Source organism: Ambystoma mexicanum, chromosome 10 (assembly GCF_040938575.1).
Source record: "Ambystoma mexicanum isolate Mex_15411 chromosome 10, UKY_AmexF1_1, whole genome shotgun sequence".
NCBI lineage: Eukaryota > Metazoa > Chordata > Amphibia > Caudata > Ambystomatidae > Ambystoma > Ambystoma mexicanum.
In genome coordinates this window covers 372,754,815-372,780,213 of record NC_090932.1, presented here as the reverse complement: position 1 = coordinate 372,780,213, position 25,399 = coordinate 372,754,815, and the positions used below count along the sequence as shown (strand labels likewise).

The 25,399-nt window shown below is 43.5% G+C and overlaps 1 protein-coding gene across 1 annotated transcript in view; it reads left to right on the top strand.

The window, feature by feature from the left end:
- The window catches only part of ADGRA2 (adhesion G protein-coupled receptor A2), a 574,510-nt gene that overhangs the window by 427,543 nt on the left and 121,568 nt on the right, over nt 1–25,399 (top strand). The window contains exons 3-6 of the mRNA XM_069617958.1: nt 6,315–6,386; nt 6,876–6,947; nt 7,712–7,783; nt 24,250–24,413. Coding sequence (XP_069474059.1) covers nt 6,315–6,386; nt 6,876–6,947; nt 7,712–7,783; nt 24,250–24,413 — 380 coding nt within the window. The remainder of the gene's footprint in view (nt 1–6,314; nt 6,387–6,875; nt 6,948–7,711; nt 7,784–24,249; nt 24,414–25,399) is intronic.

The following is a 25,399-nucleotide window of genomic DNA, read 5'->3' as shown; positions in this document are numbered from 1 at the left end:
CCTCCCTTCCTCCCTCCCTGTATCCATCCCTCGCACCCTCCCTCCCTCCCTTCCTTCCTTCCTTCCTTCCTTCCGTCCTTCCTTCTTTCCTTCTTTCCTTCCTCCCTCCCTTCCTTCCTCCCTCCCTTCCGCACTCCCTCCCTTCCTTCCTTCCTTGTTTCCTTCCTTCCGTCATTAGTTTGTTTTCTTTATCGTCATTAGTTTGTTTTCTTTATTCATCTGTTTATGTATTCTTTTGTTTTTCCTTATTCTTTCTTTGTCAGTTTCAATCGTATTATTATTCTACGCCCTTCTGCTCGCCCTTCTTTCCTTCTTATCGCTCTTTGCTTTTTCTTTTTCTTCCCGCTCTTCCTTTCTACCTCTTCTTTTCTTTTTCCTTTATTTTCTTCTTGATTCTCTTTCTTTCTTAAGCAGCAGCTTAGATGGACAAGAGATTTGTTCTTCACTGGTTATTGATTGGAGCCAAAACAGGAGCAGATATTAGTATCTGCCAGCACAGCACTGGCACCAGTATAAGACCATGCCCAATTGTGAATGTCTTAAATGGTGGCGTGGATTTGGGGGCCATGTGGCTATTTGATGCAAAATGTATCAGAGCAGCAAAAGCGCATCATTATTAAGAGAGTGGAGGGTAGGACTCAGTGATAAAAAGAGAAGGTAAGAGGATAGATGGGTGGATGATAATGATGGGTTGATGATGCTGATGTAGATGGATGGAAATGATGATCATGAAGGGTGGGGTGGATAGATGGAGATGATGATGTGGTTGGATGGAGATGATGGGTGGGGTGGATGGATGAAGATGATGGTGATGTGGATGGATGGACACAATTATATAAATGGATGGAGGTGATGATGAGGGGTGGATGATATGCATGGATGAATGGAAATTATGATGATGATGATTTTGAGAGGGGTGGATGGATGCAGATGTAACTGTTTATTGAGAGGCCACCCTCAACATGGGCAGTTCCTTCCCTCCCCAATCAAGGAGTCACCCAACAAACGGTTTAATGCCAGTTCTTTTTTCAGCCCTTTTCTGGTCCATCTCATACCCCCTGTATCCCTCCCCCCGAGCTACCAATGAGCCAAGAACCAGGCTGGTGTACAGTAAATATATTTGTATTTATTTGAATGATAAATGATGGAGCTCACACTAAAATGACCCGCACCACTTTCTTTGTGGCCCACAATTAAACTTCTTGTTACACAAATAAATCACACAAGTTGGTTGGAAACACACAAATCACAATTCTTTACTTTATCCCAATTTCACTTCCAGAAATAATTAATACTGGTCAATGAACAAAATCAATCTACATATGTAGTGTTGTACAATTTCAATACTTTCCTGCATGCTTAAAAGGCTAGCATTTGGTTTACAGATTGGTACAAATGCATATAGAAATTATGATTTCACCCACAAGTTTGCTTTAGCAGTTTGTGTTTCAGACCTCCCTCCACTTAAAGGCCTTTGTTGGGGAAGCGGGACAGAAAGATTGGGATGATTTTGAGAAATTTTGGATTTCAGCCCGCCCCCCCACTTAAAGGCATGTATTGGGGAAACTGGACAGAAAGACTCGGATGATTTTGAGGAATTTGGGATTTCAGACTCCTCTCCACTTAAAGGCCTGTGTTGGGGAAGCTGGACCCATAGGATTACCAAATTAAAGGACAGTCTATAGTTTTCAGCGCACACTGGGAATGAGCTTTGATTACTTCGAATTTTAACAAATATCACCCTGTGGTTTTCTGCCAAGGGGAATTAAATTAATATTTGTAGTTAAATAGGCCAATGATCTACACATATTGGCCCCTCCCCCCACTATAAATGGAAAGGATTTAAGGCAAGCAGAGTCTCCCACATTTGTATTCAATTGGCTCCATTCTACTTACATTGAACGCCTCTGTTTAAAGTTCAGGACAGTCAGCTGCATTTCAGGACCCTCTTGGAGGACAGGGCAGTAGTCTGGTCACTTCACTCTCAAGGATTGTCCCCAGCTCTTCAACATGGGGCACAGTCAGCTTTTTTAGGCCTCCCCAGCAATAGACAGCTCCACCTTTTGCAATCTCAGCAATCTCCAAGGTGTTTCCTTGTAACTGTCAGATGGTCATTTTGATCAGTTTCCCCCCTTCTCTCACAGGGCATCCATTTTATATACCAGTGATAACATCATCAAGATCTCACTATTGGGCAGTGCCCTGCAAGAGTTCCTTATACCAGGATTGGGCAGTTACCCTTCTCTCTCCTCCCAAGTCCAGCCTCTCTCTAAGAATTTGTTTAGGAGTCTGCAGCAGATATATGTCAACTTCCATTTGAAATCCCCTTTTGTTCCCATGTCAACTTTTTGGCAAAAAGTAGTTATGTGGCAAAACCTCCTAATTTACTAGTAACTGCCATAATATTGATATGTTCCGCTTCAGCTAATCATGGGGAATTTAATAAAATGACAGCTGGGTCTACACTATGTTGCACAGGCATTTGGCAATTTCCTACTGTTTATACAAAAAGCATAATAGTTAGGAACATGCAATTTACTCCCCACATTCCTAATTTTACATTCCACCCGTCCACAGGTTTCCACGGGACCTGTTCATAGCCACCAGGAACACCTTTTAGCTGGTCATTACAATTCCCTAAGTCGCAGGTGGAGCAATTTTATTTCAACGAAATTGCCTGGAAATTATCTAAACAAATGACACAAAAATGAAGGCAGTATGACTTATGGTGTCTGAGAAAAATGCATAATTATAAGTCCTTTTAAATTAATAGGCAATCTTCATGTTATGCAAATTGTAACTCACCTGTCTCCTGGTCATTTGCCACTCTTGGCCAGCTTGTGCCAGATTTAATTTTTATTTTTATTAGCATCTTTGTGTTTGAAGTTGGTAGGCTGCTGGTTGTAAATATTTAATATGATATGATGAGTTATTTATAACACGCCTGTACACAAGTGTTTCCAGGCACAACAAGACCAGGTAGGGAGACATAGGGAGAATGAAACAAACAATCTTACTATGCCTTGTGACCTTTCAAATGTGCACATGCAGGGGGGATGCACAGGCAAACACAGAGATTCCTGTAGAGGAGCAGATGTACACGTCATCTGTAGCTCCCGTCCCCTCTCTTCTGTCATACTGGAACAGCAGTCGAAGAGCCCTATGTGTGACAGCAGGTATTGTCCCAAGACCACTTCGAGTGTATGAGAGACAATATGCACTCAGACAAACGTATTGAATCTACCCTCACACTGAATGGGTGGAAGGATGTCTGCACACACCATTGGACATCAAAGAGCTATAAGTGAAATCAGACGAGGGCAGTGTGACATCATGAATGAAAGACACGAAGATGCACTGAAACGATATGCAAACACTTCAAGAAGGAAGAATTAACTGAAGTAACAAGAGAAACATGTAATCGAATATGAAGAAATTGTGCACAAAAGAAATAAGTGAGTTGAGACTAAGTGAATGTACATACGCAGAAATACAAGGTAGATGAGGCATATAGAGGCTTGTTGTAGAAGAAAATGTAACGTGACTGAAGTGGCCATGAGAAAAAGATGTATGCCGGACTCATGTTAAAACCAATTAAGCTACCTCAGAGACACACCAGGGCTGCAGGGTCAGGAGACGCTGGAAAAACAGCTTCATGTGAGGAATAAAGAGGGTCTATTGTCCTGTGATCAAGGATGCACATCAAGGAATAGTTGCAAGGCACAAAGGGAGTCAAGAGGATTGGCCATGTACATAAGACATATTTCTGTTAGATTAAGCAAAGAAGAAAACATCTGTAAGTGCCATGTACTGAACAGTCAAGGATGCAGAAAGCTTATGTGAGGTAGAGCAACCAAATCTCCAGAGGCAAAGAGGAGTAATGACACCCAGCTTAATTTAATTAAATAGCACTAAATTTAAGGTTGAAATGGACAACAATGTGGTCTCCTCACACATGATTCAGAAGTTGAAAACAAGGGCTATTCATTAAGCTCCAGACTAAGATAATGGTATGCTTACGCTCCCTTGAAAATCTCAGAACAGAGTGCAGGCTGCAAGGTCAACTACAAAGGAGAAACCTTGGTGTGGGGCCGGATTAATGAGAGATGATGGACTAATTGGGCATATGGGTAGTAGTCTGATGTTGTTCTCTACACCTGTGTTTCGTTTAGCTTACATGCTGCTAACAAGCCTAAAGTCCAAGGTTGGGAGAGAATGCCAACTAATCATAGGGTCTATGTAGCAGCATGCCATACAATGTTGCACAGGCCATCCCGCTAAGGGTCATCCAGTGATATTACTAATACTTATATGATACATAGGTAAATATGTTCCTTTAACCAAACCCTACCTTCAATAGGTGTTATAGTTTGCCACATAGTATAAAGTCATAGATGATGCATATTGAAGAATGAAGCCTGTGTATAATCGAAACTTAAGTGTGTGTGGACTACATTTCGTTGCTCGCCAGATTGCCCTACTTTATTTGAGCTGATAATAAAGTTACATATTTTTTGAGTCTGTCCGTTTATTTGGGTCTGAGATCATTACTGGTAATTCCGTCAGGCACATGAGGTTCTCCAAGGTATTAGTGCACCTCTCCTACAGCAGATAATGAGCTAGCCCGGCTCTCTGATGTCATGAGTGAATGTCCTTCACAGAAATTAGCTTTCAGAGACACCAAGTCTGGGAAAAGTTTGTTTTCAACACCTTTAGCAGTCACACTTTATTGCAGTTGTAAACAGATCAGATGTAAACTAGTCTTTCAGTTGGGGAGTCCTTTGTGAAGTTTGCCCAACAACAAGCAAAAGAGTCTTGGTAAGCCTGGCACTGGTAACAGGTGCTATTCCCACTTGATACCTGATTAATTTTTTTGACACATGCAATCTTGTCCTTTGTCAAGCTTGGGGTGACACAGACCCACAGGCGCTATTCCAACTTGATATCTGATTTATTTCTTTCATTCACTTGTTGACACTGGGCGTGTTATATTCACCCTTCGTGTAGCATGGGGGGACATGGTCCCACAACATGCTCGCACCCTGGCGGGGGCATGGTTACACATGAGGAAATTAAATGAAATAATATTTTATTTATATCACGCTCGTACACAAGTATGCTTGTACAGTACATCATTTATGCCAAACAGGGAGCACAGCATGCAGAACTTCACCTGCATGCACCAGCATGTATGATATAGAATACATAGAGCTGGCCATTTCAGTTGACAACATGCAATTTCTTTTATTGACAGAACCCTTTCTTGTGAGAAGTTGCTTTTTGGGACCCTGATGAAGGCAGGGGTCCTGTGAAAATTATACAACCTCCCAGCCGAAACTCGAGTTGGCCTACATCAAGTGATCCTTTCATTGAAACACTGTTTTCTTTGAATTGATTTGCCCAATTGGTGGATACATTCACCACAGGCCTTTGCATTGTTCGGTTTTGTTGATTAGGCCTTGAGCCAACGGCTGACAGGATTATTCACTGTCACTGTGTTACAATATGATTTTGTTTAAATGTGTTTGTTTTTATGTGTATAGTTTTAAGCAAGTATGACTGAGATATGGGTTATGTATGCAAGGATGGGGTTTTGTAGGAAAACATGAGCATTGTGTTTTTTTCCCTTGTGGATTATTTTTTTATGGGTTTTTCTATTAAGATGTATTTTTCACAGTCTTTTTGCCTTAAATGAAAGTCTTTATTGATTTGTTGCAGCTCCTTTATTAATGTAATGAAATGTTTTGCGTGGGTCTTTTGCTTTGTTGCCCCCCCATATCCAAGCGGCCATTAAAAGCAGCTCATGCAGGCTCAGACTGGCTTACGGGACAATAGTGCAATGCCCAAACCAAAACACAAAGGTTTTTGTGGCCAAAGTTTGATAAGTTATTTCACCATGTGGCTAGTAGTTTTGATCAGTGTTTCTGAATAAATATTCTTTAAAATGCACAATTTGCATCACATTTTATCAAAAACCTCCCCCTTGGGTACTACTCAGTTTGTGACAAAAGAAATGATTTGCCATTTGCAAATGCGGGCCACTTTTTCATTGGTGCCAGAGATAATTTTATGCCCGAGTCCGACCCTGAGTTCAGGTCATATTTTAAATACCGCCAGTTTTTCCCATTACCGGTTTACTCGTAACAAGACCCACAGGTAATCTAGCTCTTAATGATATGTGCATTTTCTGTCCCCTTTGTGATGTGTAGCCCTGTGACGTCAGTAGCTGATAAATGCCCAAGATGCAAAATAACGAATGAATTTTCATCCACGACCTTCTCTCAGAGACTCTCTCTTCTGTTTTCTCGTTGCAGAGATCTCAAGAACAACCTCATCAGCACCCTGGAGGATGGAGTCTTCCTGGGCCTGACCGAACTTAAGAAACTGTAAGTTTTGGGCTCTCAGTGGGTCAGGGAAAGGGAACCCCTCCTCTCCCCCACAGGGACAGGGCAGGTAACTCTTCTGGGGCGTGACATGTTTATATCACAGCTAGAGGGCCTACATACCTCACAACATGTTGTGCCTATAGGGTGATTGAAAGAATTGAATTTAGTTTTGGCGTTTGAGAGCCCATTGAAACGAATGGACAGATTAGGTTGCTTCACGGGTGAGTGAACAGATTCCTTGGCGAGTGACACTCGCTAAAAACATTTGAGTTGAGAGGTATGGGTCTGCCGCAAGCTAATGAAGACTGCTGGTGGCTGTGTGGGAAGATAAATGGTGGGCAGGTGGGTCTGGCTCCGAATCGCGCACCCACCAACCACCAAGATTTGATAGGTGACTCACTGTCTCCTGGACCAACCGGCCTAAAGCTGTATGGCTCTGTCAGAATGGTCCAGGCCACGTCTTTCTCATGCTTTTCCTTCTCTTTGCAGAGACCTGTCAAACAACCGGATTGGCTGCCTGGCCGCCTCCATCTTTCATGGCCTTATCAGTCTCATACGCCTGTAAGTAATCCTGCCAACACATGATCATTACACCCGGTGTGCAGTCATTTTTTCAAAAACATAATGTCGAAAGACAATGTTGAACAAAAAATATCGAAAAAAAAAGTTGAATTCTTTTTTTGAAATTATATATTTATTTTGGGGTCCGGGAATAAAAAAAAAAGGGTAAAATAGAAAAAAAGGGGGTTTGGGGGGAACCCCCCCATTTCGAAAAAAAATACGTATTGAAAAAGAAATGTGACTTTTTTTTTTCGACATTTTTGTTTTCGAAAAAATGACTATGAACCCATTACACCCATCAAACAACTTTGCACTTAAGAGGGAAGGCACCCACATCCCCCTGCTCTCGAGGGAGCCATGTGATTGGATAGCAATCGTCCCAATGATGATTTTTTGCACCTAGAAACACTTGTGTACAGGCGCGTTATAAATGCAACATCATATCATATAATATCCTCTACAGGCGCGTCATAAATGCAACATCATATCATATCCTCTACAGGCGCGTTATAAATGCAACATCATATCATATAATATCCTCCCATGCCCTAGAGACTGTGTTACATAAAACATCTCTACAAACACAATACAATCAAGTCATGAATCTGGCAACTGGCTAAATACAGAAACAGAGAATGTGGTTAAGATAAACGAAAAAAATTGTAAAATGTTTTCTTTGAAAAAAGTCTGTTAGGTTGCTGTAAAAACAATCATTGTCCATGTTCCGCTGGTGACGTGTTTCTGCGTTTCCTTCTTTTCTCTAGGAATTTATCAGGGAACATCTTCTCCAGCCTGCTGCCTGATATCTTTGATGAACTGCCAGCTCTCAAGCAGGTGTAAGTACAGAATTAAGGAAGAAATGGAGAGGAGAAATGGGAGAGGGTACAAACCAAGCCCTTTTTAGTTTGGGCTATTATGTGACCCTAAAGTGCCATCTATGAGCCCAAGCTATTGCATTAGAGTACAGCTGGGGAGAAATGGCATATGAGGAGGGACACAAAGCTTGTAGGGATTGTTTGGTTATTTATCCACCCATTGACTGCCTATGCCCACGGTAATCTCTATGGCCATTCCCACCCACTTCCTGCCCCTCCCCGCTCAAACCACACCCTCGTGGGATGCCTTTGAGCTAGCTTTATAAAGCCATATCATCAAACGTTGTGCTCGAAGTGCCTGCCAGTATTTCTTCAAAGCAGGATTTTTAGAGTTAATTACTTAATTGAAGCTATAAACGTGCTACTGGCACAATAAAAATGTTGTGCCCAGATCTGCCTTCAACCACTCAATTTATATGCACTACCCATGCACTTCACTGAAGTCCTGTTAAAAACAAGCATTGGCAAAGCAAACACTTTTAGCTTGTGTATAAGTATTAGGCATTTGCCAGGCACTGCTATTATATGTCTAGGTACTCACACCATTTTGCATTTGCATCCACTGATGGGCAGTTAACAACACAACGGAAGTGCCTGGTAAATGCATTTCCCATGCCTACACAAAAGCCCAACCTGTTGCCATTGCCAATGCTTGTTTTATAAAGGTTGAAGCCCTCACTTGGAAAACAAAATCCTTGGCTTCTAGCGGCTTGATCAGCAAGGGACTTTAGGGAGCCCCGGGGGTGCCCCATCTCCGAAACTCTTTTTTTCAGAGACTGCCAGAGCTCTGCCCTGGATAGCCCTAGTCCACGTAAAGTCCTGGTAGTAATTCTGGCTTACTCCTAGGAAGAGAAGAGTATGCCTGAATTACTCATGGTAACTTCTCTGTGAATGAAATAGTCTTTCCCCAAGAGTAAGTCAGAGTCACTACTGGTAACCTCTGTGTGAATCAGCCTGCAAGTCCTCTGCAATAGCAAGAGCTTGTTCGAGGCAATCATATTGCCACTGCAGGCTGTTATCTGAGGGCCAGGCCCAGAGTGAGACTGGTAATGAAATGTTATGGCTGGGTCATAAACCTTATGTTGCAGGTCATATGCAAAGCGCTTATTGGCCATCTGTAAAGCATTGTAGCACTTCACAAAGTCTAAGGGTGCTGCCAGGCATTGTCCTGAGTTTTGCGAAAATGCATAGTCCAACATTGCATAATAAATAGTATTGCAGAATGGTAAATATTTGACGAGTTTATTCTTTCAAAATGTTAATTAACAAAACAGAATAACATAGCACATCTTCAGAATGTAGCTCGTATTCATACCTATCAACATGTGTGGTTAGCTGCTTCAGTAACTAGGGCATGGTGTGTTTCCAACTGCATTGTAATGTGGCCCGCTGCATGAGCAGAGATAAGACGATGAAGTAGTAAAACCATCTATCAGAAATCACCTAATTGTCAAAAACGACGGATGGGATTGGAGGGTATTTACCCAGGGTGATTTTTTATTTAATTGGTTATTTATAACATGCTTAATACCGAGAGGTTTCTAAGCACAGAACAGGGGATCAAATCTGCGTTGCTGCGCATCAACTTGCTTCCAAGGCTAGCGTGTTGCCCCTGAGCTATCCTCCCGTCCCAGATGACTGTTAGGCAATTTTCTTTTTTTTTAAATTACATTGGCAGCAATAACTTGGAATATGGGAATGGGAGGATGAGCCTGATGCCTCATGTTTGCATGCTAACACTAACACATCTCTGGAGATGTTTAAGCACTTTGCCTTGTTCTGACCAAAAGGTGCACAATTAAGGGAGCAATATGTTTCGTCTTTGTTAAAATCAAGGTGCCTCATTACGAGTTTAGCGGTATTCCGGTGGTAAATCTGATGAAATACTGTCAAACTCAACTATCGTTACCGCGACTAGACCCTGTGGAGCTACCAGAGGATTGCAAATGATGGTAATTTCCCATTTCTGGAGTCCATAGAACTCCATGGGGATTTTTGGCGGAGTTACCGCCATTTTATTAAATGATCTGATTCTATGTAGTGCTGTTCAGCCTTATTTCTTACTGAGCATACAAATAAAGTGATAAACAGTGTACTTACTGAAACCACTTTTTAGATGACTTTTTCAATATTCTATATTGCGTGGTTTGCATTCATGATTTTCAATGTCCCTTAAGGTGAACTCTATTAATTATATTTTATTGTATTTTATGTCAATGTCATTGTATATTATGCCTTTATTGAGTTTTTTCCGTGGAATAATACATGTGTGTACTGGCCTGAAAGTGGAATATTGCTCAGAAATGGTAATTTAGACCAGGGAGAACCATAATTGACAACTTTAAAGAAGAGAGAAAGAAATGTGTCACGTAATCATTTAGAGGAGATAAGTGACGGGAGAATGGTAAGGGGGTTGACTCAGAAAGAAGTTGCTATGAGTAACTCTGAAATACTCCTGGCTTACTGAAAGTGACTCAGGAGTAAAGTAAGTTGGGAGTATGTCAGAGTTACTCATAGTAACCCCGTTGTGAAGCAAATAGCTCTCCCAGGTTTAGGGCAAGAGTAAGTCAGAATTTCTTATAGTAAATGTATTGAGATGTAGCCTCAACATCTCTGGAGGGATGCCTGGAAGGGGCATCCGCCCTCACAGAAAAGATGTATTTTCTAATATCCTTTATCCTTTCTGGTTCTGTAGCGCCTGATGCTGTCCACCTCTTCATTGGACGACATGTTTCATTTTGAAGAATCGACCTCCATTTCTGGAGCTGAGCATCGATCCGGCACACAGTAGCTTTCTAAATGGGCCATAGAAGACACAGATCTGTCCAAAATCACTCACTCTCTCATTTGCCTGCGGTTAATAAAATGAGTATCACCAAGTTTGGTACTCGCACTGGGCCTCATTACAAGTTTGGCGGTGTGGGAAAAAAGTGGCAGTAATTCCGGCATCAAAGAAATAGGAAAGGCGTCCACTTTATAACTGTACAACAGGGAAGTATGAGGCCTACACCCTGAAGTGATTGTGCCTAGGAGCAGAAAACTCCATCATGATGGACAGATGAAAAGACAAAGCCCTCACGCTTCCCATTGAGCAGTTGTACTGTTATAAAGTGGTTCAGATCCAAGGGAGAAACACCATAGATAGAGATAGTTTGCCTTGAGGAGGGACCAGGTGTCTGAAATGCATTGGCGAAAATTGTCGAGAGGTGTCTGTTCTCTCTTAATAGTTGGATTAAAGGAGAATCTGACCACATTTAGAATAATTGTTTATTTCATACAAGCAGGCTTGTGTAGCCATATTGTGAGCACACAACTCTGGATTTGTTTTTCTTGGTTTCTTTTGAGTAATTTCGGCATCACAACATTACCACATTACCACCACATCATGGGCCTCACTGCAAGTTTGGCGGTGTTGGAAATAAGTGGCGGTAATTCTATTACCACCACTTTTTCCACACTGGATTTGCCACCGGCGGAACTACTACATGGTAAAACTGCTGATTTTCAGCTTGTTGCTGGAGGTCAATCCTCCACTCTATCTCCAAATCTCGGTGGATTTACCACATTATGATACAGCCTGCACTAAATCCATCAAAAGTCCCCTTGGGTTCATATGGACTCCAGAAATGGGGAGTTACCACCACATATAATCCTGTGGTAACTCCACAGGACCAAGTGGCAGTAACTGTAATTGAGATTGGCAATATTTTGGCAGATTTATCACTGGAATGCCTCTAAACTCGAAAAGCGGTCCTATTGATTTTTGGCAGTGGTCGAAGTGAGCGGGGGAGCGGTGCTCCTCTACTTTGTTAAATTAAGTTCTACAGTTCCTATACTTTTATTTTAAAAAGAAACTGTTCCGGAATGGTTTCATTTTAAAATAAAAGTGTAGGAAGAAGCTGAAGCTTGCACTTTCATTGCACTGTACTGAATGTTCCCTTAAAAAGCAGGTGCATGTGTTTGGGAGTTTGTATTGCGTTTAGGAAGGGCATGGTGATGGGGTTTGTGGGGAGTGGGTGCAGGCCAGGAGGGAAAATAGTTCCACTACTTCTTTTCGTACACTTCGACCACTGATTTTTGGTGAATTTAATGCTTGTGGAATTCCTGTGTGGTTAATCCACTGGCAGATTCTCCCCCAGATTGTTGATGAAGGTAAATCCTCCACTTTACCTCCAGAAATTGGTGAATTTACCACACAGTAATTCCAGCGGCGATAAATTCTCAAAAAATCCCCATGGAGTCCTATGCACTCCAAAAATGGGCAAATACCAACACTTGTAATCCCATGATAACTCCTTGGACCAACTTGAACAGTAATTGAGTTTGGTGGTATTTTGGGGGATTTACTGCCAGAATGTAACCAAACTCGTAATGAGGCCCAGTTTGTCTTTTATTTCAGCGCACATAAAATGAATTATGGTGTGCACTATGGCAGTTATTATTATTATTATTATTATTATTATTATTATTATTATTATTATTATTATTATTATTATTATTATTATTATTTTTATCAATTATATCATGTTAAAGAAGAGTTGTAATTATTGTACCAGTTACCAAATGCCAGTCCCGCAGATATAGTCATATCTTGCCGCATGTAAAACTATGCCTGATTAAAATGTCGGCGATAAAGTGGAGAAATAATCTCCAGGTATTTTATCTAGGTGAATCCTTCACTTCACCCACAATCTCGAAATTCAGCCATGCAGTGAAATGGATAGTCATTATATTATCAACAAAAACGTGGCAGTAACAGAATTACCACCAATTATTTACTGCACCTCCAAAACTCGTAATGAGACCCTTCGTGTATTGTTATACCCTGACAAGGTGATAACACTAAACATGACATAAATCTGTGGGAAAGTCCTGGGCAATAGAGCTTGTATCTCCTAGCCCAAAGAGCTGCCCCCAAACACTCCCCCACCACCTCCCGCAGACAGGGAAGGTCAATGTCTAAGGGCCCAGAACCAGAAGGTATTTGCACCCATAACAAGAACATCTTATCCATATTAGGGGGATTTTAAAAGGACAGCTGAAAAACATTAAAACTAAAATACAAATTCCCATCTCGAAATTGTGCTTAGAGGGCTGTCTCAGTGCATACACGTGTCAAATTGTTAACGAACAGGTCACCAGTGGCGGATGGTAAATTTCTTTGATTGGAAAGGCATAAATATTTCCCATGATTGTACGATAGCAACCAAGCATAGTAAGGATCCCTAACCAACCAAGAACAGATCAGGACAGTGGGCTCTCACCTGAGAATGTGTTTTTAATAATGGGTTAAAATACAGTAGGTGCATTTTACAGCACAGTTTTTTTGAAAAAGTTGGTATGAAGCCACACGGTTTACTATCGGATTTGTGGTATAACACATGAAAGAAATCTAATAGATACCAAGTCATTCAATAGTACACAAGAGCATTTCCAACATATATTTATGATGCCTTTGCCTACCATACATGTCTGTATTCTGCCATGGTAAAAAGCACAATGTTCATGCTGGATGTATCTAAACATGCATATGCCTGCTGGATGCAAATATATACGCTATTATTCCCACATAAGAGCCTACTCATATTTGCTTTGCCAATAATGGCAGTAATAAATGCCATACCACTGTAAGAAAACATGGCCAGACTGGCTGTACCAATGTAAATCAGTATGCTCACATAACAACACTCATGATGTTGGCTTTGACAGCAATGCCAATGACAATGCTATTGTACTGTACGGAAACATGTCTATACCGACTGCTCCAATGTAAGGCTGTATGGCCACATAAGCACACTCATCATGTTGGGTTTGCCCATAATGCCAGTAAAACATACCATGCCACTGGAAGGGAGCATCCATAAAGGAGGCAACAAAGTAGTCCAGTATTCCAAGTAAACACATTACTCATGATGGTGTTGGCCTCAATGTCATAAAGTGTCATGACACTGTAAAATAAAGGTCCATGGTACATGCCCCAATGTAGTCCCCCACCTCCTCCCATACGTGACAACACTCATCAAGTTGGCTGTGCCTATAATGTGAGTAAAACATGCCATGCCACTGTAAGGAAAGATCCATGTTATCTGAGCCAATGTAGTCCCTCCCCCTCCTGGCCCCCTTCTTCAGGTAAGAACACGTCCATACTGGCTGCTCCAGTGTCCCCCAAGCCTCATTCCTAGGCCTCCATGCAAACACACATTCATACCTATTCTAACATGCAGTCACACACCCATTCAACTTTTGCCTTATTCACATGCACCCCCATACTGAACATTCACACTGCTTTCTCATTCACATGTGCACACACTCACTTCCATACAAAACATTCACAGTGCACAAACATTTGCATTACCTCTTGCATGCACACACATACATTCCTAAATACACACACACCTTGACACACCTTGACATGCAGACATACATGCATACAAACATGGTTCTTTTCTCACCTGATCTGCTCCAGCTGTGGTAGGCACCACAGAGATACTCCTTAATGGGTGGTGGGTCGGCACCTTGTACCCCATTATGGACAAGCCACTACTGTTGACTCACCCTACAACCTTGGTCAGTTTCCCAGGGGAAGCATCACAGCTGAGCTGTGTAATAATTGTGAACACGATGGGACGAGCCACCTCCAATGTTCAGAAAGAGTGGGACTCCTGGCCCAGTTCTGTGGTAGTGGCAAAGCTTTGAAGCATGGAGTGGCGGCAGCAAAGCAAAAGAGTTAATGGCCATGTTGCATACTGCTGTTTAGTTTTGGATAGTAATTTGTGCTTAAGTGCCATCTACTAGCAGAGATTATTGCAATGGAGTACCGACACTGCTTATGGGTGTTCTCTGGTTATTTGCCCACTCACTGACTGTTCATGTCTATGGTATTCCCTATCACCATCCCCACCCATTAACTGCCACTCCAACCTGAAAAAAACCCTCCTGTGATCTCTTTGATCTAGCTCTCTCCAGCACTAACATCAACTGTATGCATTGAATAGCCTGACAGTGTTATTTCTAAGTTGTTTTCTGAGAGTTATTTGCAGCTGTAAATGTGCTAATGGTGTAATAAAAAAGTCTTAACCAAGTGTGCCTTCAGCCACTTGATTTATACGCAGTACACATGTACTTTGTTCCTTGCACTGAAGTCCTGCTAAAAACAGGCATTGACAAAGCCATCAATTGTTGCCTTAGTACAGGTATTAGATGGGAATTTGCCAGACACTGCTCTCATATCCCCAGATACACACAGCATGTCCACATCTTGCCATCTTATGGCGAGGGAGTATCATTATGTCAGGGCTTGGAAAAAGCCTATCCCATACCTACACAAAATCCCAAACTGTTGGATTAGCCAGTGCCTGTAACAATAAATTCCAGAGCCTGGATTCCCATAGAGCTTTCACATTCAGAAGTGAGGCAGTATGAAAAGCTAGCACTTCCTTGGATAAAAAGCTAGGATTGAGTAGGTCATCAATACACCACCAAACTATCCGGTGGCAGACAACCAATCCAGCACATGTGTAGACCTTCAATCAAGCCCAGATCAGGACTACAAAAAAGGCTGTGGTGATGGTCAATGGCCCTCATTATAAGTCTGCCGGTCCGGTAGCAACGGTGCCAGTAAGCTACCGGCACCGTTGCAACCGGACCGGCAGACTACGATTTGTGCTCACGGGTGCCAGACCGGCACCCGCGAGCACAACACGTCGGATGCACCGGTACCATTCACGAATGATGTCAGTGCATCCGACCTCCCCATTCCCATTGAGCCCTATGGTGCTCAAATGAGAATGGGGAGTAATGAATACCGGCACCCAGCAGTGGGGATGGACCAGGACCGCCGAGGTCGGAATGCCCCTGTACCCCATTGCCGGGTGCCGGTAATTTCACGACTTTGGCGGCAGCCTGAGGCCCAATGACTCTGCCTGAAAAAGCACTGAGTGCTGTCTCTGAAAGTAATGTGCCGGGCAAGGGTCCTGCGGACTCCTATTAACGTTGTATGGACAGCAGGTGGAAGATGAAGCTTATTGTATCTTTTCTTTCCAAGTTCATCCTTGGGATGTTCCCACCTTCATCGACCCTGACCAACTTGGTTTTCCTAAATACTTTTTGCCATTTCGCATCGCATCCTTTACACGCCTCTTACTGTTATGGCAGACTTTTTTCCACTGAAGATTCCTGGGGTCTGATTACAGAAACGTTACACCGGTGCAATTGCAAAATTACACGGTAAACGTTTGCCCTATTTTTAAAAACAATAGGACATATTAGAAAACGATTGCACCATGACAAGTGCAGTTTGGGATGGCATAAGCACCAGGGCAAAAGTTTCCCTTGGACAAAAAAAGATATATTTTCACTGCATTATTGCAAGAGGGCAAAATGTGCCCTAGTGCTAATCCAGAATGGTATTAGCACTAGTGCAAACTTTGCCCTTGTGAAAAAAGAAATTGAAAATGTATCTTTCTTGCACTATGGCACGTTTTGCCCTGGTGCTTATAGCATGCCAAACTGCACTTGCCATGGTGCAATCGTTTTCTACTAAGTACCAATGCTTTTTTTAAAAAAACAGGTCAAACTTTGCCCTCGTGCTAATAGCGTGCAGTTTTTGCTCTTGCACTGTTGCAAAGTTTCTGTAATCAGGCACCCGCTGACACTGAAACTGGCACAGGGTATTGCTTCTGGTTGCGTGGAGAAGGGATCTGGCCAAGCAGTTCACTTCCCAGTTTCCACACTGGGGCATAGAGTGAAATACCCACAGTGGAGCATTTTCAGGCAAGAGGGATGGAGCAATGTTAACCTCTCCCACCCAGAGGATAACTGGAAAACCTATTGCGTTTGTTGGCCCAGTCCCACCGACCCCCCCCCTCTCTCTCTCTCTCCTGCTGGAATGACAGAGCGCTGGCTGCTTCCTCTGCAACCCGCCATGTTTACAGACATTTGGCTCCTAGCGACATAGCTATGCAAAGTTCAGACATAATACCATAAACAATACCCAGATCGCAAGGCGCACATTTCCACGTGACCAATCCAAACACATGCGATGGGGTGGGGTGGAAAAGAAACACCAGCATGGCGAGCGAATCTGTGAGCTTTGAGATGGCCTGGAATTGTTGTCTTTCCAAGGGCCCAAGCGAGTCAGGTCAGTTTGGGATGGCTAGCAAGGCCTGAACTGAAGGTCGTGATCAGGAACAACGGCTAACTATGCCTTTCCAACCGGTACTCACTCAGATGTTTCCATGATTGAAGGCAGTCTGCACATTAAGAAAATCGAGAATTTTCTAGAAGGTGTCATCGCATCTGAAGACTGGTAGGGCTGGGATAGAGACATTTTACCTGTCATGCCTGACGTACGCACCAATTCAGTGGCTGTCTGGCCTGCCCTGTCGATATAAGTTGCGAGATTCAGAACACTCACACTGACTCCTGAGTGTAAGTTTCAGAACTAGGAGAACACGTTTGCTCTTGGCCACCCGTAATGGCCCCATTGCCTTTAATGGGGTTGCTCTCCTCAGATTCAGAAGCCGCCACCTGTGCAGAGACTAAGACACTGCATATGCTGCGTCACTTCCACTATGTCACATCCCACTTATGCACGAAGGTAGACATTTCGTCGTCAGGTCGCGACGCTGCGACAAGGCCTACGCGTTTAGATGCGTGTGCAGTGGCTGGTTTAGCAGGAGTCGCCCTGTGTCTATAAGCGCGCCAGGGCTTGCCCATAACACCCTCTTCAAGGCAACAATTGTTTTTGTGAAGGGCCTTCGAGCGGCCAATCAGATCTTGGTGCCTTCTTTGCCATTGGTGAGAACTAACAGATCGCACTCTTAGGCGACCAGTACAGCGGGCAAATTGGGGCCAACTGCCCCATTACTTCTCTAGCAATGGGGCAGGAACCACACGTCGCGCCAGTAGACATCTTTACACTTTTCAGCTGCCGACTGTAATTCCCAAGTGGGGTTGCAGGCATTGTCAAAACTGCAGGAGATGAACAGGTTAGGCTTTTGAAGGTGAAGTGCAGAGTTGCTAATGCAGCGTTTTAGAGCAATATCGTGGGAATACTTCAAAGTTGAGTGAAATCTCCAAAGTGAAAAGCAGCACGGTAGCACAGCAGGTTATGTGACTGTTGCTGAGATATTATACGTTGATTTCAACCTATACATTTTTCAGTTTTTTAAAAAAGTTTCAAATTCCTTTTGTATAATGTGCTTTAAAATGCTTACACCCGCAAAGCGGTCGAGCTTGGTTGCTTGTTCTTATTCATGGGTGAGGGGATAATTTGTGTCCCGTAGTGAAAATCAAAAGTAACCATATACTTTTTAGCGATGGACTTCATCTTCGAACATTGATGCAAATGTAAGTTCACCCCACAGGTTGCATTAAGCTCCTTCACTCCAAACACAGGCAGTCAGATTGACAGGATCATTTCAACCTGTCTACCAACACTTAAGCAATAAGCCCCACGCTGGGGATGGAGGCATTACCGCTCCGGGTAGCGTTAATGCAGGCCCTGGGGCATTACCTGAAGCGGTAATGCCCCCAACTCAGGGCTTATTGCTAATGGTACCCTGCCCGTTAGACCGAGGTACTAATAATGTCTTTTATTATCAGTTGCGCGTTTCACAACTGAAAAAAAGAAAAAAAGATGGCCGCCATGGATCGGTGAGAAGGGACTATGTAGTCCCTTTTCCCTTTCCATGGCAGTATGTCATGGATCGGGAGTGGGAGGCGCTGGAAACATTACTGTTCCCAGCACAGGACAAGAAAGGAGCAGCTATGTGGAGCGGGAGGGAGAGAAATCTGTGGGAAATGAGGGTGATAGAGGCGGGGAGCATTTACTTGGGGTACCCGACGGGAAGGTGGTGACCTCCAGCCCTGAGGATGCTTTGAGCTGCCCGATTACCATATGGTAATGCCCTCACTGCGATCCTCCCCATTGGCTGGGAGGAAAAATCTACGTCCCAAATGGGTACTAATTTGCAGTATTCTTTTGCCTCTGTTGACTACATCCATGCTTTCTTCTTAGGAATCATCAGACAGATGCCAAATCAAGATACACCCCTCAAAAAGCAACAGATGGACTTTTCTCTTCCCTTAGATGAGCTCTGAGTTCTTTGAAAAACGTGTCCTGCTTGGCCTTCACCTGTAGAAGAAAATAAACAGAACAGCACACCAAGTTTACAAATCTTAAGCAACGAATATACTTCATTCAGCTCAATGTGGATGAATCTTACGGTGCGGGCTAGAAAACAGCTGAGCCCTGGCAATGAAGCTGTACATATAAAGCAAAAAACTCAAAGTGTCCAAGGGTAATGGACACTCATGTCCCCTGCGCACTGTCCAAAGTTGGAAAACCAACGAAATTCTTAATGGCAATTAAACAATGTAATGCTTTCAAAGTGAAGACATAAATAGCAAAAACTTTCTGGGGAAAAACAAATTGTAGATAACAAATTCAAACAAATACATTTTAATATCAAAGAAAGGAATCCATAAGATGAGCTCAATGTGTTTCGGGAATCAATCCCTTCACCAGGAGCATTTTCATAGTGAAAGGTTTCATGTGATCACAGTTCACTCTGGTTGTAGCCAAAACGCTTTTCTCAAAGAACGATAAGAAAACTCGTCCAACCCTAGTCATTAATCTCGCACCAAATAGTGCAAGTAAAATAGTGTCTCCATAAGGAAAGAAACAGTAGCAAAACCTTCTGCATCTCACTTCCAACTATGGCGAGTTCCAGATATATGTGACCACATATAAAATCAAACAAGATATCGAACGTGTCTCCAAAGATTAGCAAAAAAAGGTTTTTGCTATTTACCTCATCATTTTGAAAGCATTAAGTAATTTAATTGTCATTAAGAATGGAGTTGTTTTTCCAACTTTAGACAGTGTGCAGGAGACGGGTGTCCATTAGCTTTGGACACTTTGAGTGTTTTGCCCTTCACGGTAGCCATGGTCCATTGATGCTGGATGTCCATTGATGCTGGATGTCCATTGATGCTGGATGTCAATCTTCAGTGTGGCTTGAAACTGCAAGCTCGATACGCTGCGGAGAAGCAGGTCCCTAGTACTTTGTCTCCTGACACGACTCCAAGATATCCAGCAGGACGATTCCTGCTCATGCAGTAATTGTTCTTGTTGTTCTTGGTTTCCGCTTCAACTCTGTTGGTGGTCTTAGGAATCCATGACAGATGAGACATGGTGGTCATCAAGATGGATCTGCCATGCAACGGAGTTGAGAGCAGCCAGTGAATGGCTGCAGGGTTCATTGATCATTTTTCATGGACCAGTGTACCTCCATATCTAGATCCCTTGCCACTGTCGGGCAAATAGTCTTTGACATTGCTGTTGGCTTGCGGTCAGCATGGCGATATCCATGAATCTTGGATAACCAGCTGCTCTATGTACCTTTCCTTAAAACACCCTGTCATTATCAGTTTGTATGACTCTCGCGATAACTTTTGTGTGGATTCTTTTCTACGTTTTGAAGCAAACGTGTGTATCTCAACACCCTTACCTTTGAATTGTCCACAATGTCTAAGAGAGGTACCATCATCAAGGCAGTGCAAAGAAGTCTGACTAAACTTTACTGCGGGTTTGGCACCCTCTAGACTGCGAGCATATGACATAGGATGTATTTCTCAACTTGGATCACTTGGCACATGACATATGTGGCCAGAGACTTCTTTCCATCTATGCCTGTTACATGGAAGCACAACCTTTTCCAGAACCACACTTCAGTCATGATCATCCCCTGGCACCCTTTGTGCACCAGCAGGACCAACTGGGCTAAGCGCGACAATGATATCACAGTTCTGTAACCACTTAAAAGTGTATCCTTCTCAGCCGTGGACAAGTCTATCTTCGCTCTCACCACTGCATCCACCGCTGCCTTAGCCGATGGTATTCTGTTACTGTTTTGATTCAGGAGGTTCCTCCGCTGTCAAGTTCCAACTGCATTTAGAATGATTTAGGCGTATTCATCCTTGTTGGCCTTCTTTATAAGGTCTGAAGTTTGCTTGTCAATATCACCATCATCCCTTTAGCCTCTTTGCTGTGCTCCTCCTGTATTTCCTTGGTTGTAGCTTCTCTGGAGTAGTCGGAGCGAACATATACATGGATGTCTGCACCGGAGCAGTACTCCAGTGAGAAAATATGTATCCGCAGCCACAGCCTCTATTTCTCGGCCTGCACTGGAGGTCTAGGCACCTAACCTTGGCATCAGCAGCTGGTGGTTGGAGATCATTTTGAACATTTGTCCAAATATACAATATACAAGGGAAAGTGTTTGATTCCAAAGGACTGCCATAGCATCCTCCTCTGTTTTCAAACAAGGCTGTAAATTGGGAGACAGTACCCGGTTTGGATACACCATGATTATGCTATATTTGTTTACATGAAGACAACAAACTTATCATGGGATAATGACCTGCCCCCAAGTCAAAGCTTGAATTACGTCAAGGGCCATAAGTTGGGGAAGAGTAATTCGCCCATTTGATAATTACCCTTTCTGGGCCTAGATAGCTATTAAACATAGGTTTTGAAGTTGTGGTGGCCCTCAGGGAGATTTTCCATAGATCAGGTCAAGTTTAGGGATGACTTCCTTACTTAAACAGCCTGATGGAACTTCTGTGGCACCTAAGTGGTAGTGTAGCGGAGCAGCTCACGTTTAACCCGTAGTGGAGAGTGTGGTGGTTAACCACAAATACCCAATGTGCATATCCACACACTTTGTTTTAATAGAAAAATATTATTTACACCAGAACAGGCAAGTGATGAAACATCAGAATTACAGGTAAGTAAACTTCAAAAAATAAATGCAACAGCGGAACCAATAGTAGGAATAGTTTCAAAGAGATTTTCAAAAGTCAACAAAGTCTTGTCTACAAGAGAAAAAAGCAGTTAAAGGTAAGTAAAATGCATTTCCTTTTTAGGCAGTGAAGAGTTTTTATAGTGGCCATTGGCAACCAGTTGGGCAGATGTGTGTCCCGGCTTTTGAAAAAAAGTTACCTTTTGCGAAAACATCCAAAAGAGCAGTTCCTTGAGGTCTGGTGGAGCTCAAGCCACAGAAGACCCTTTTCGATGAAGAGGGGACCCCAGTTGGAGATAGAGCTGAAGAAGGGGCTTGCCAGTAGTACTGGAGAGTCAGGAGAGCACAGCCTTTGGTCCAGGAAGCAGGTCTGTAGCTTCCAGTGACAGTCACTGTGAACGTTGTTTGGTGACCACCATGAGTTTCTCATGCAATGACACACTAGTGCAACAGCGACCCCAAGACCTCGACAAAGGATTGTTTCTAGGGTGGAGGGTCCATGCAAGTGTAGCTGGAAGAGCAAGATGTTGCAGTCAGCAGTAGTCAACAAGTAGGCATTCCTCAAAATCCTCATTCTAAGGATTCAGCATCTTAGGAGGAGGTCGGCTTGAGAAGACTTTTGAGGATGAGTGTTGATGATTCGCCCATGGAGACAACCGGAGAGCAACAGTGTTGGAAGAAGTACCTGGAGTTCGAGACAGTTTCAGGACAAAGGGCAGCACATGCCTCTGCAGCTTGCCATACGGGGAGATGAAACCATTGTGCATGCCTGATGCCCTGAAATGAAAAGAACTCAGGATCACATGGCACAGAGCGTCCTCCGAGTACCATCACGGAAAGTGCTGCCCCTTCTAGATCCTGCACTGCAGATGCTGTCAGGAGCTTCAGAGAGCCAAGGCCTTCAAGCAGGAGTTGTGATCCAGTTGTCCCAACTAGAACAAGGATAAGGGGTGCAGCAGTCAGTTCCATTTAGTCTTATGGTGATGCGGAGCTTCGTTGTTGGATTCGGTAGAGCATCAAAGGGTGTGGTGCAGAGCTTCGGTCCTTCCCCGAGCTGCTGAACTTCCAAGAGTACAAGTTCAGAGTTCGGCCAATAGACAAGCTGAGTAAGGGGGGTTTATTCTTATCCCTTTCGAACAATGTGAGGAAACACTGCACCCAATTGCACACAAAGCATCATTCAAACACATGGGTGGTCATCCAATGGCCGTTGGTCCCTTCATGCCCACCCAGGCACTCAGGAAGGGTTCCCATGCACAAGTGAAGGGAATCCACACTGTCCCAGATAGGCTTCTGCATGTCAGACCTGGTTTCAGGCTGGCTGCAGCCCCCCACTCCTGATATAGAGGCAACCAGTGGCCGAATATGGCCACTACCTCCCACACATACAAAGAGGGACATGCAATAGTCATGAGAATCCTTTGAGGCAAGAAAGACAGCCACCGTGTTGTGACTGGAGGAGGGGGTAAATCTACCGCAGCCAGGTAAAATGGTTTGCATGTGGTGGGTGCCATTTTATACAAAGGAAAAAAAACATCACCCACTAGCCTTGACACATGACTAGCAGATAAGGGGATCCCTCTCTGGCACACTAACTTTGGGGTACTGTGCCTTAGGAGTCCGAAGGATCATTAAGGGAATTCACAAACACAGAGACACCCTCTCAATCAGACTTTGGAATAAGCCTCAGTGTGAGAGAAAATAAAGTCCAAAACCCAGAAAATTCAGCAAAAAGTACAGGGGCTACTACAGCAGGTTAAAGAGCGGGATTTCCACCTTACAGCGCTGAAGTAAAAATACTAGTTTAATAGTGAGTAAAATAAACGGACAAGACATGTTAGGAAATAAAACGTGGTTTGAGATTGTAGTATGTAAACAAAAAATATATCTTTGGAACCTACGAATTTTAATCTTAAATTTGGTTGAAGTTGTAGCATGAACATGCTCTGTGTGCAATGTAAAAATGATTAGTTTTCCTGTATAAAAGCAGCAGCAACGTTACATGTTTTAGCTTTCAGTTTGGTGCATTAAATTGGATTGTGACTGTCAGATTGAAGGTGCAATGAAAAAAAAGCTTCTTTCAGGGAAGCTGAAGAGATCCTGGTAGGAAATAACACGGTGGTTTCTTGAATATAGAAAAACATACTTTGTTTTGTCCTTCCTCTTGTGCTTCTGAAGTCCGACTAGGTGGAATGCAGTCAATATCAGTAGCTATTGACTGCATTCCAACCATTCTGATTGGCTGAGAGGAGGTCAATAATGATCTCTATGTACCAAGAGTGACTATTAATCAACTCATTTGCATTCCTTTTATATAGATGAGAGAAGGTCTGACCTTTAGAATTGTTGGGGCCTGGAACTGAACTGAACATGTATCTTGCAAGTTGAATACAGCGTGTATAGATCTTTGGGTGCTCAGCCCTCACCCACCAAGCAGGCATGCTGGTTTACTTCCACTTAGTTCGGTAATTTGGGGTACTGCTGTGCATGGATCTATGAATCCTTTCTTCGCCCTGTGTTCATGGTGCTCCTCTCGCATCCTCTCACACTTCTCTCTGCCCCTGCCTCGTTCTATCATTTTGTTCGACACATAGCTGGAACCTTCCTTTGTTTCCTTAGGGACTTTGCCACAGACTACCTGACGTGTGACTGTAACATGCGTTGGATAGTTGCCTGGTCCAGGAACACCTCTGCCCAGATCTCAGACCGGACGCTGTGCATGTACCCGAACCTGCTGCAGGACACGCCCATCAGGATCCTGAAAGAACGGCAGCTGACCTGCGGTAAGTGAAGCCCCCTGTACCCGGAGCGCGCCTGCTCATCGAGGGTGGGGAAGCTGACCTTCGTTCAGGGGAACCCATTGAGCCAGCCTATGGGAGTAGCCCTGATGAAGCCCTCTCCACCATCCTCTGAGGGGGAAACGGGAAGTGGCAGCTGTTCTGCAACTGGTGAAGCCCATTGTGTCAGCTCATTGAAGTAGCCATTGGAAAAGCATTGGTTTATGATTTAAAGCACACACCCCACATGTATTGTAACTTAACTTTGCCCCAAAGAAACAAAGGCAGAGGGGTTTATGATGGACACATCACAATTCGACAAAGCCACAAGAGGTATCCCTAGAAAGTACATTTCGTTATTTGTGTATCTTATTTTGCTGGTGGGTTGCATACCTAGCAACATTTTGAGTGGCCAGAGTGGGTGAAATCAGACCATTTTGCTTTTGGCAGGCGAGGGCCTATTATAATCTATGGACGGGCAAGGGTTTGCTAATTGTATAAACTGACTCCACGGAAGGGGGTGATTGCCAAAGGCACAAGAGTTGAGAGGCAGGGCGTTATACAGCGCCAACAAGCAAAGTAGCCCACTCCAGGGCACTCAGCGGCAGTTGGGGCATGGCCTGAGGGCTACGGGTGAGGAGAATAGGTAGGGTTGCCAGATGACTACAAAGCATGAGAAACACCCTAGTCCAGTCTTGGGCTTTGGTTTTTGCTCAGTTTTAGTTTAGTCTATTTTATTTAATTAAGTGAGGCAACATTAAAAGTCTCAGCCTTCAGCTGATGGAGAAGTTAAAGTCCAGTACTTGGCCCAGGTGTCTCTACTGTCATGGAATCCTCCTGCAACCCTAGGATTTCAAGGAAGACTAGTGCTGCTGTAGCAGCATAAAATCTGGAGGGAAAATCCATTAAGAGGTGGTAAAAGGCATTGAATGAGCTGTATTTACGACCTTAATTGTGCAAACTCAGTCTTTTGTTCCGGGTGTTTAAACCCC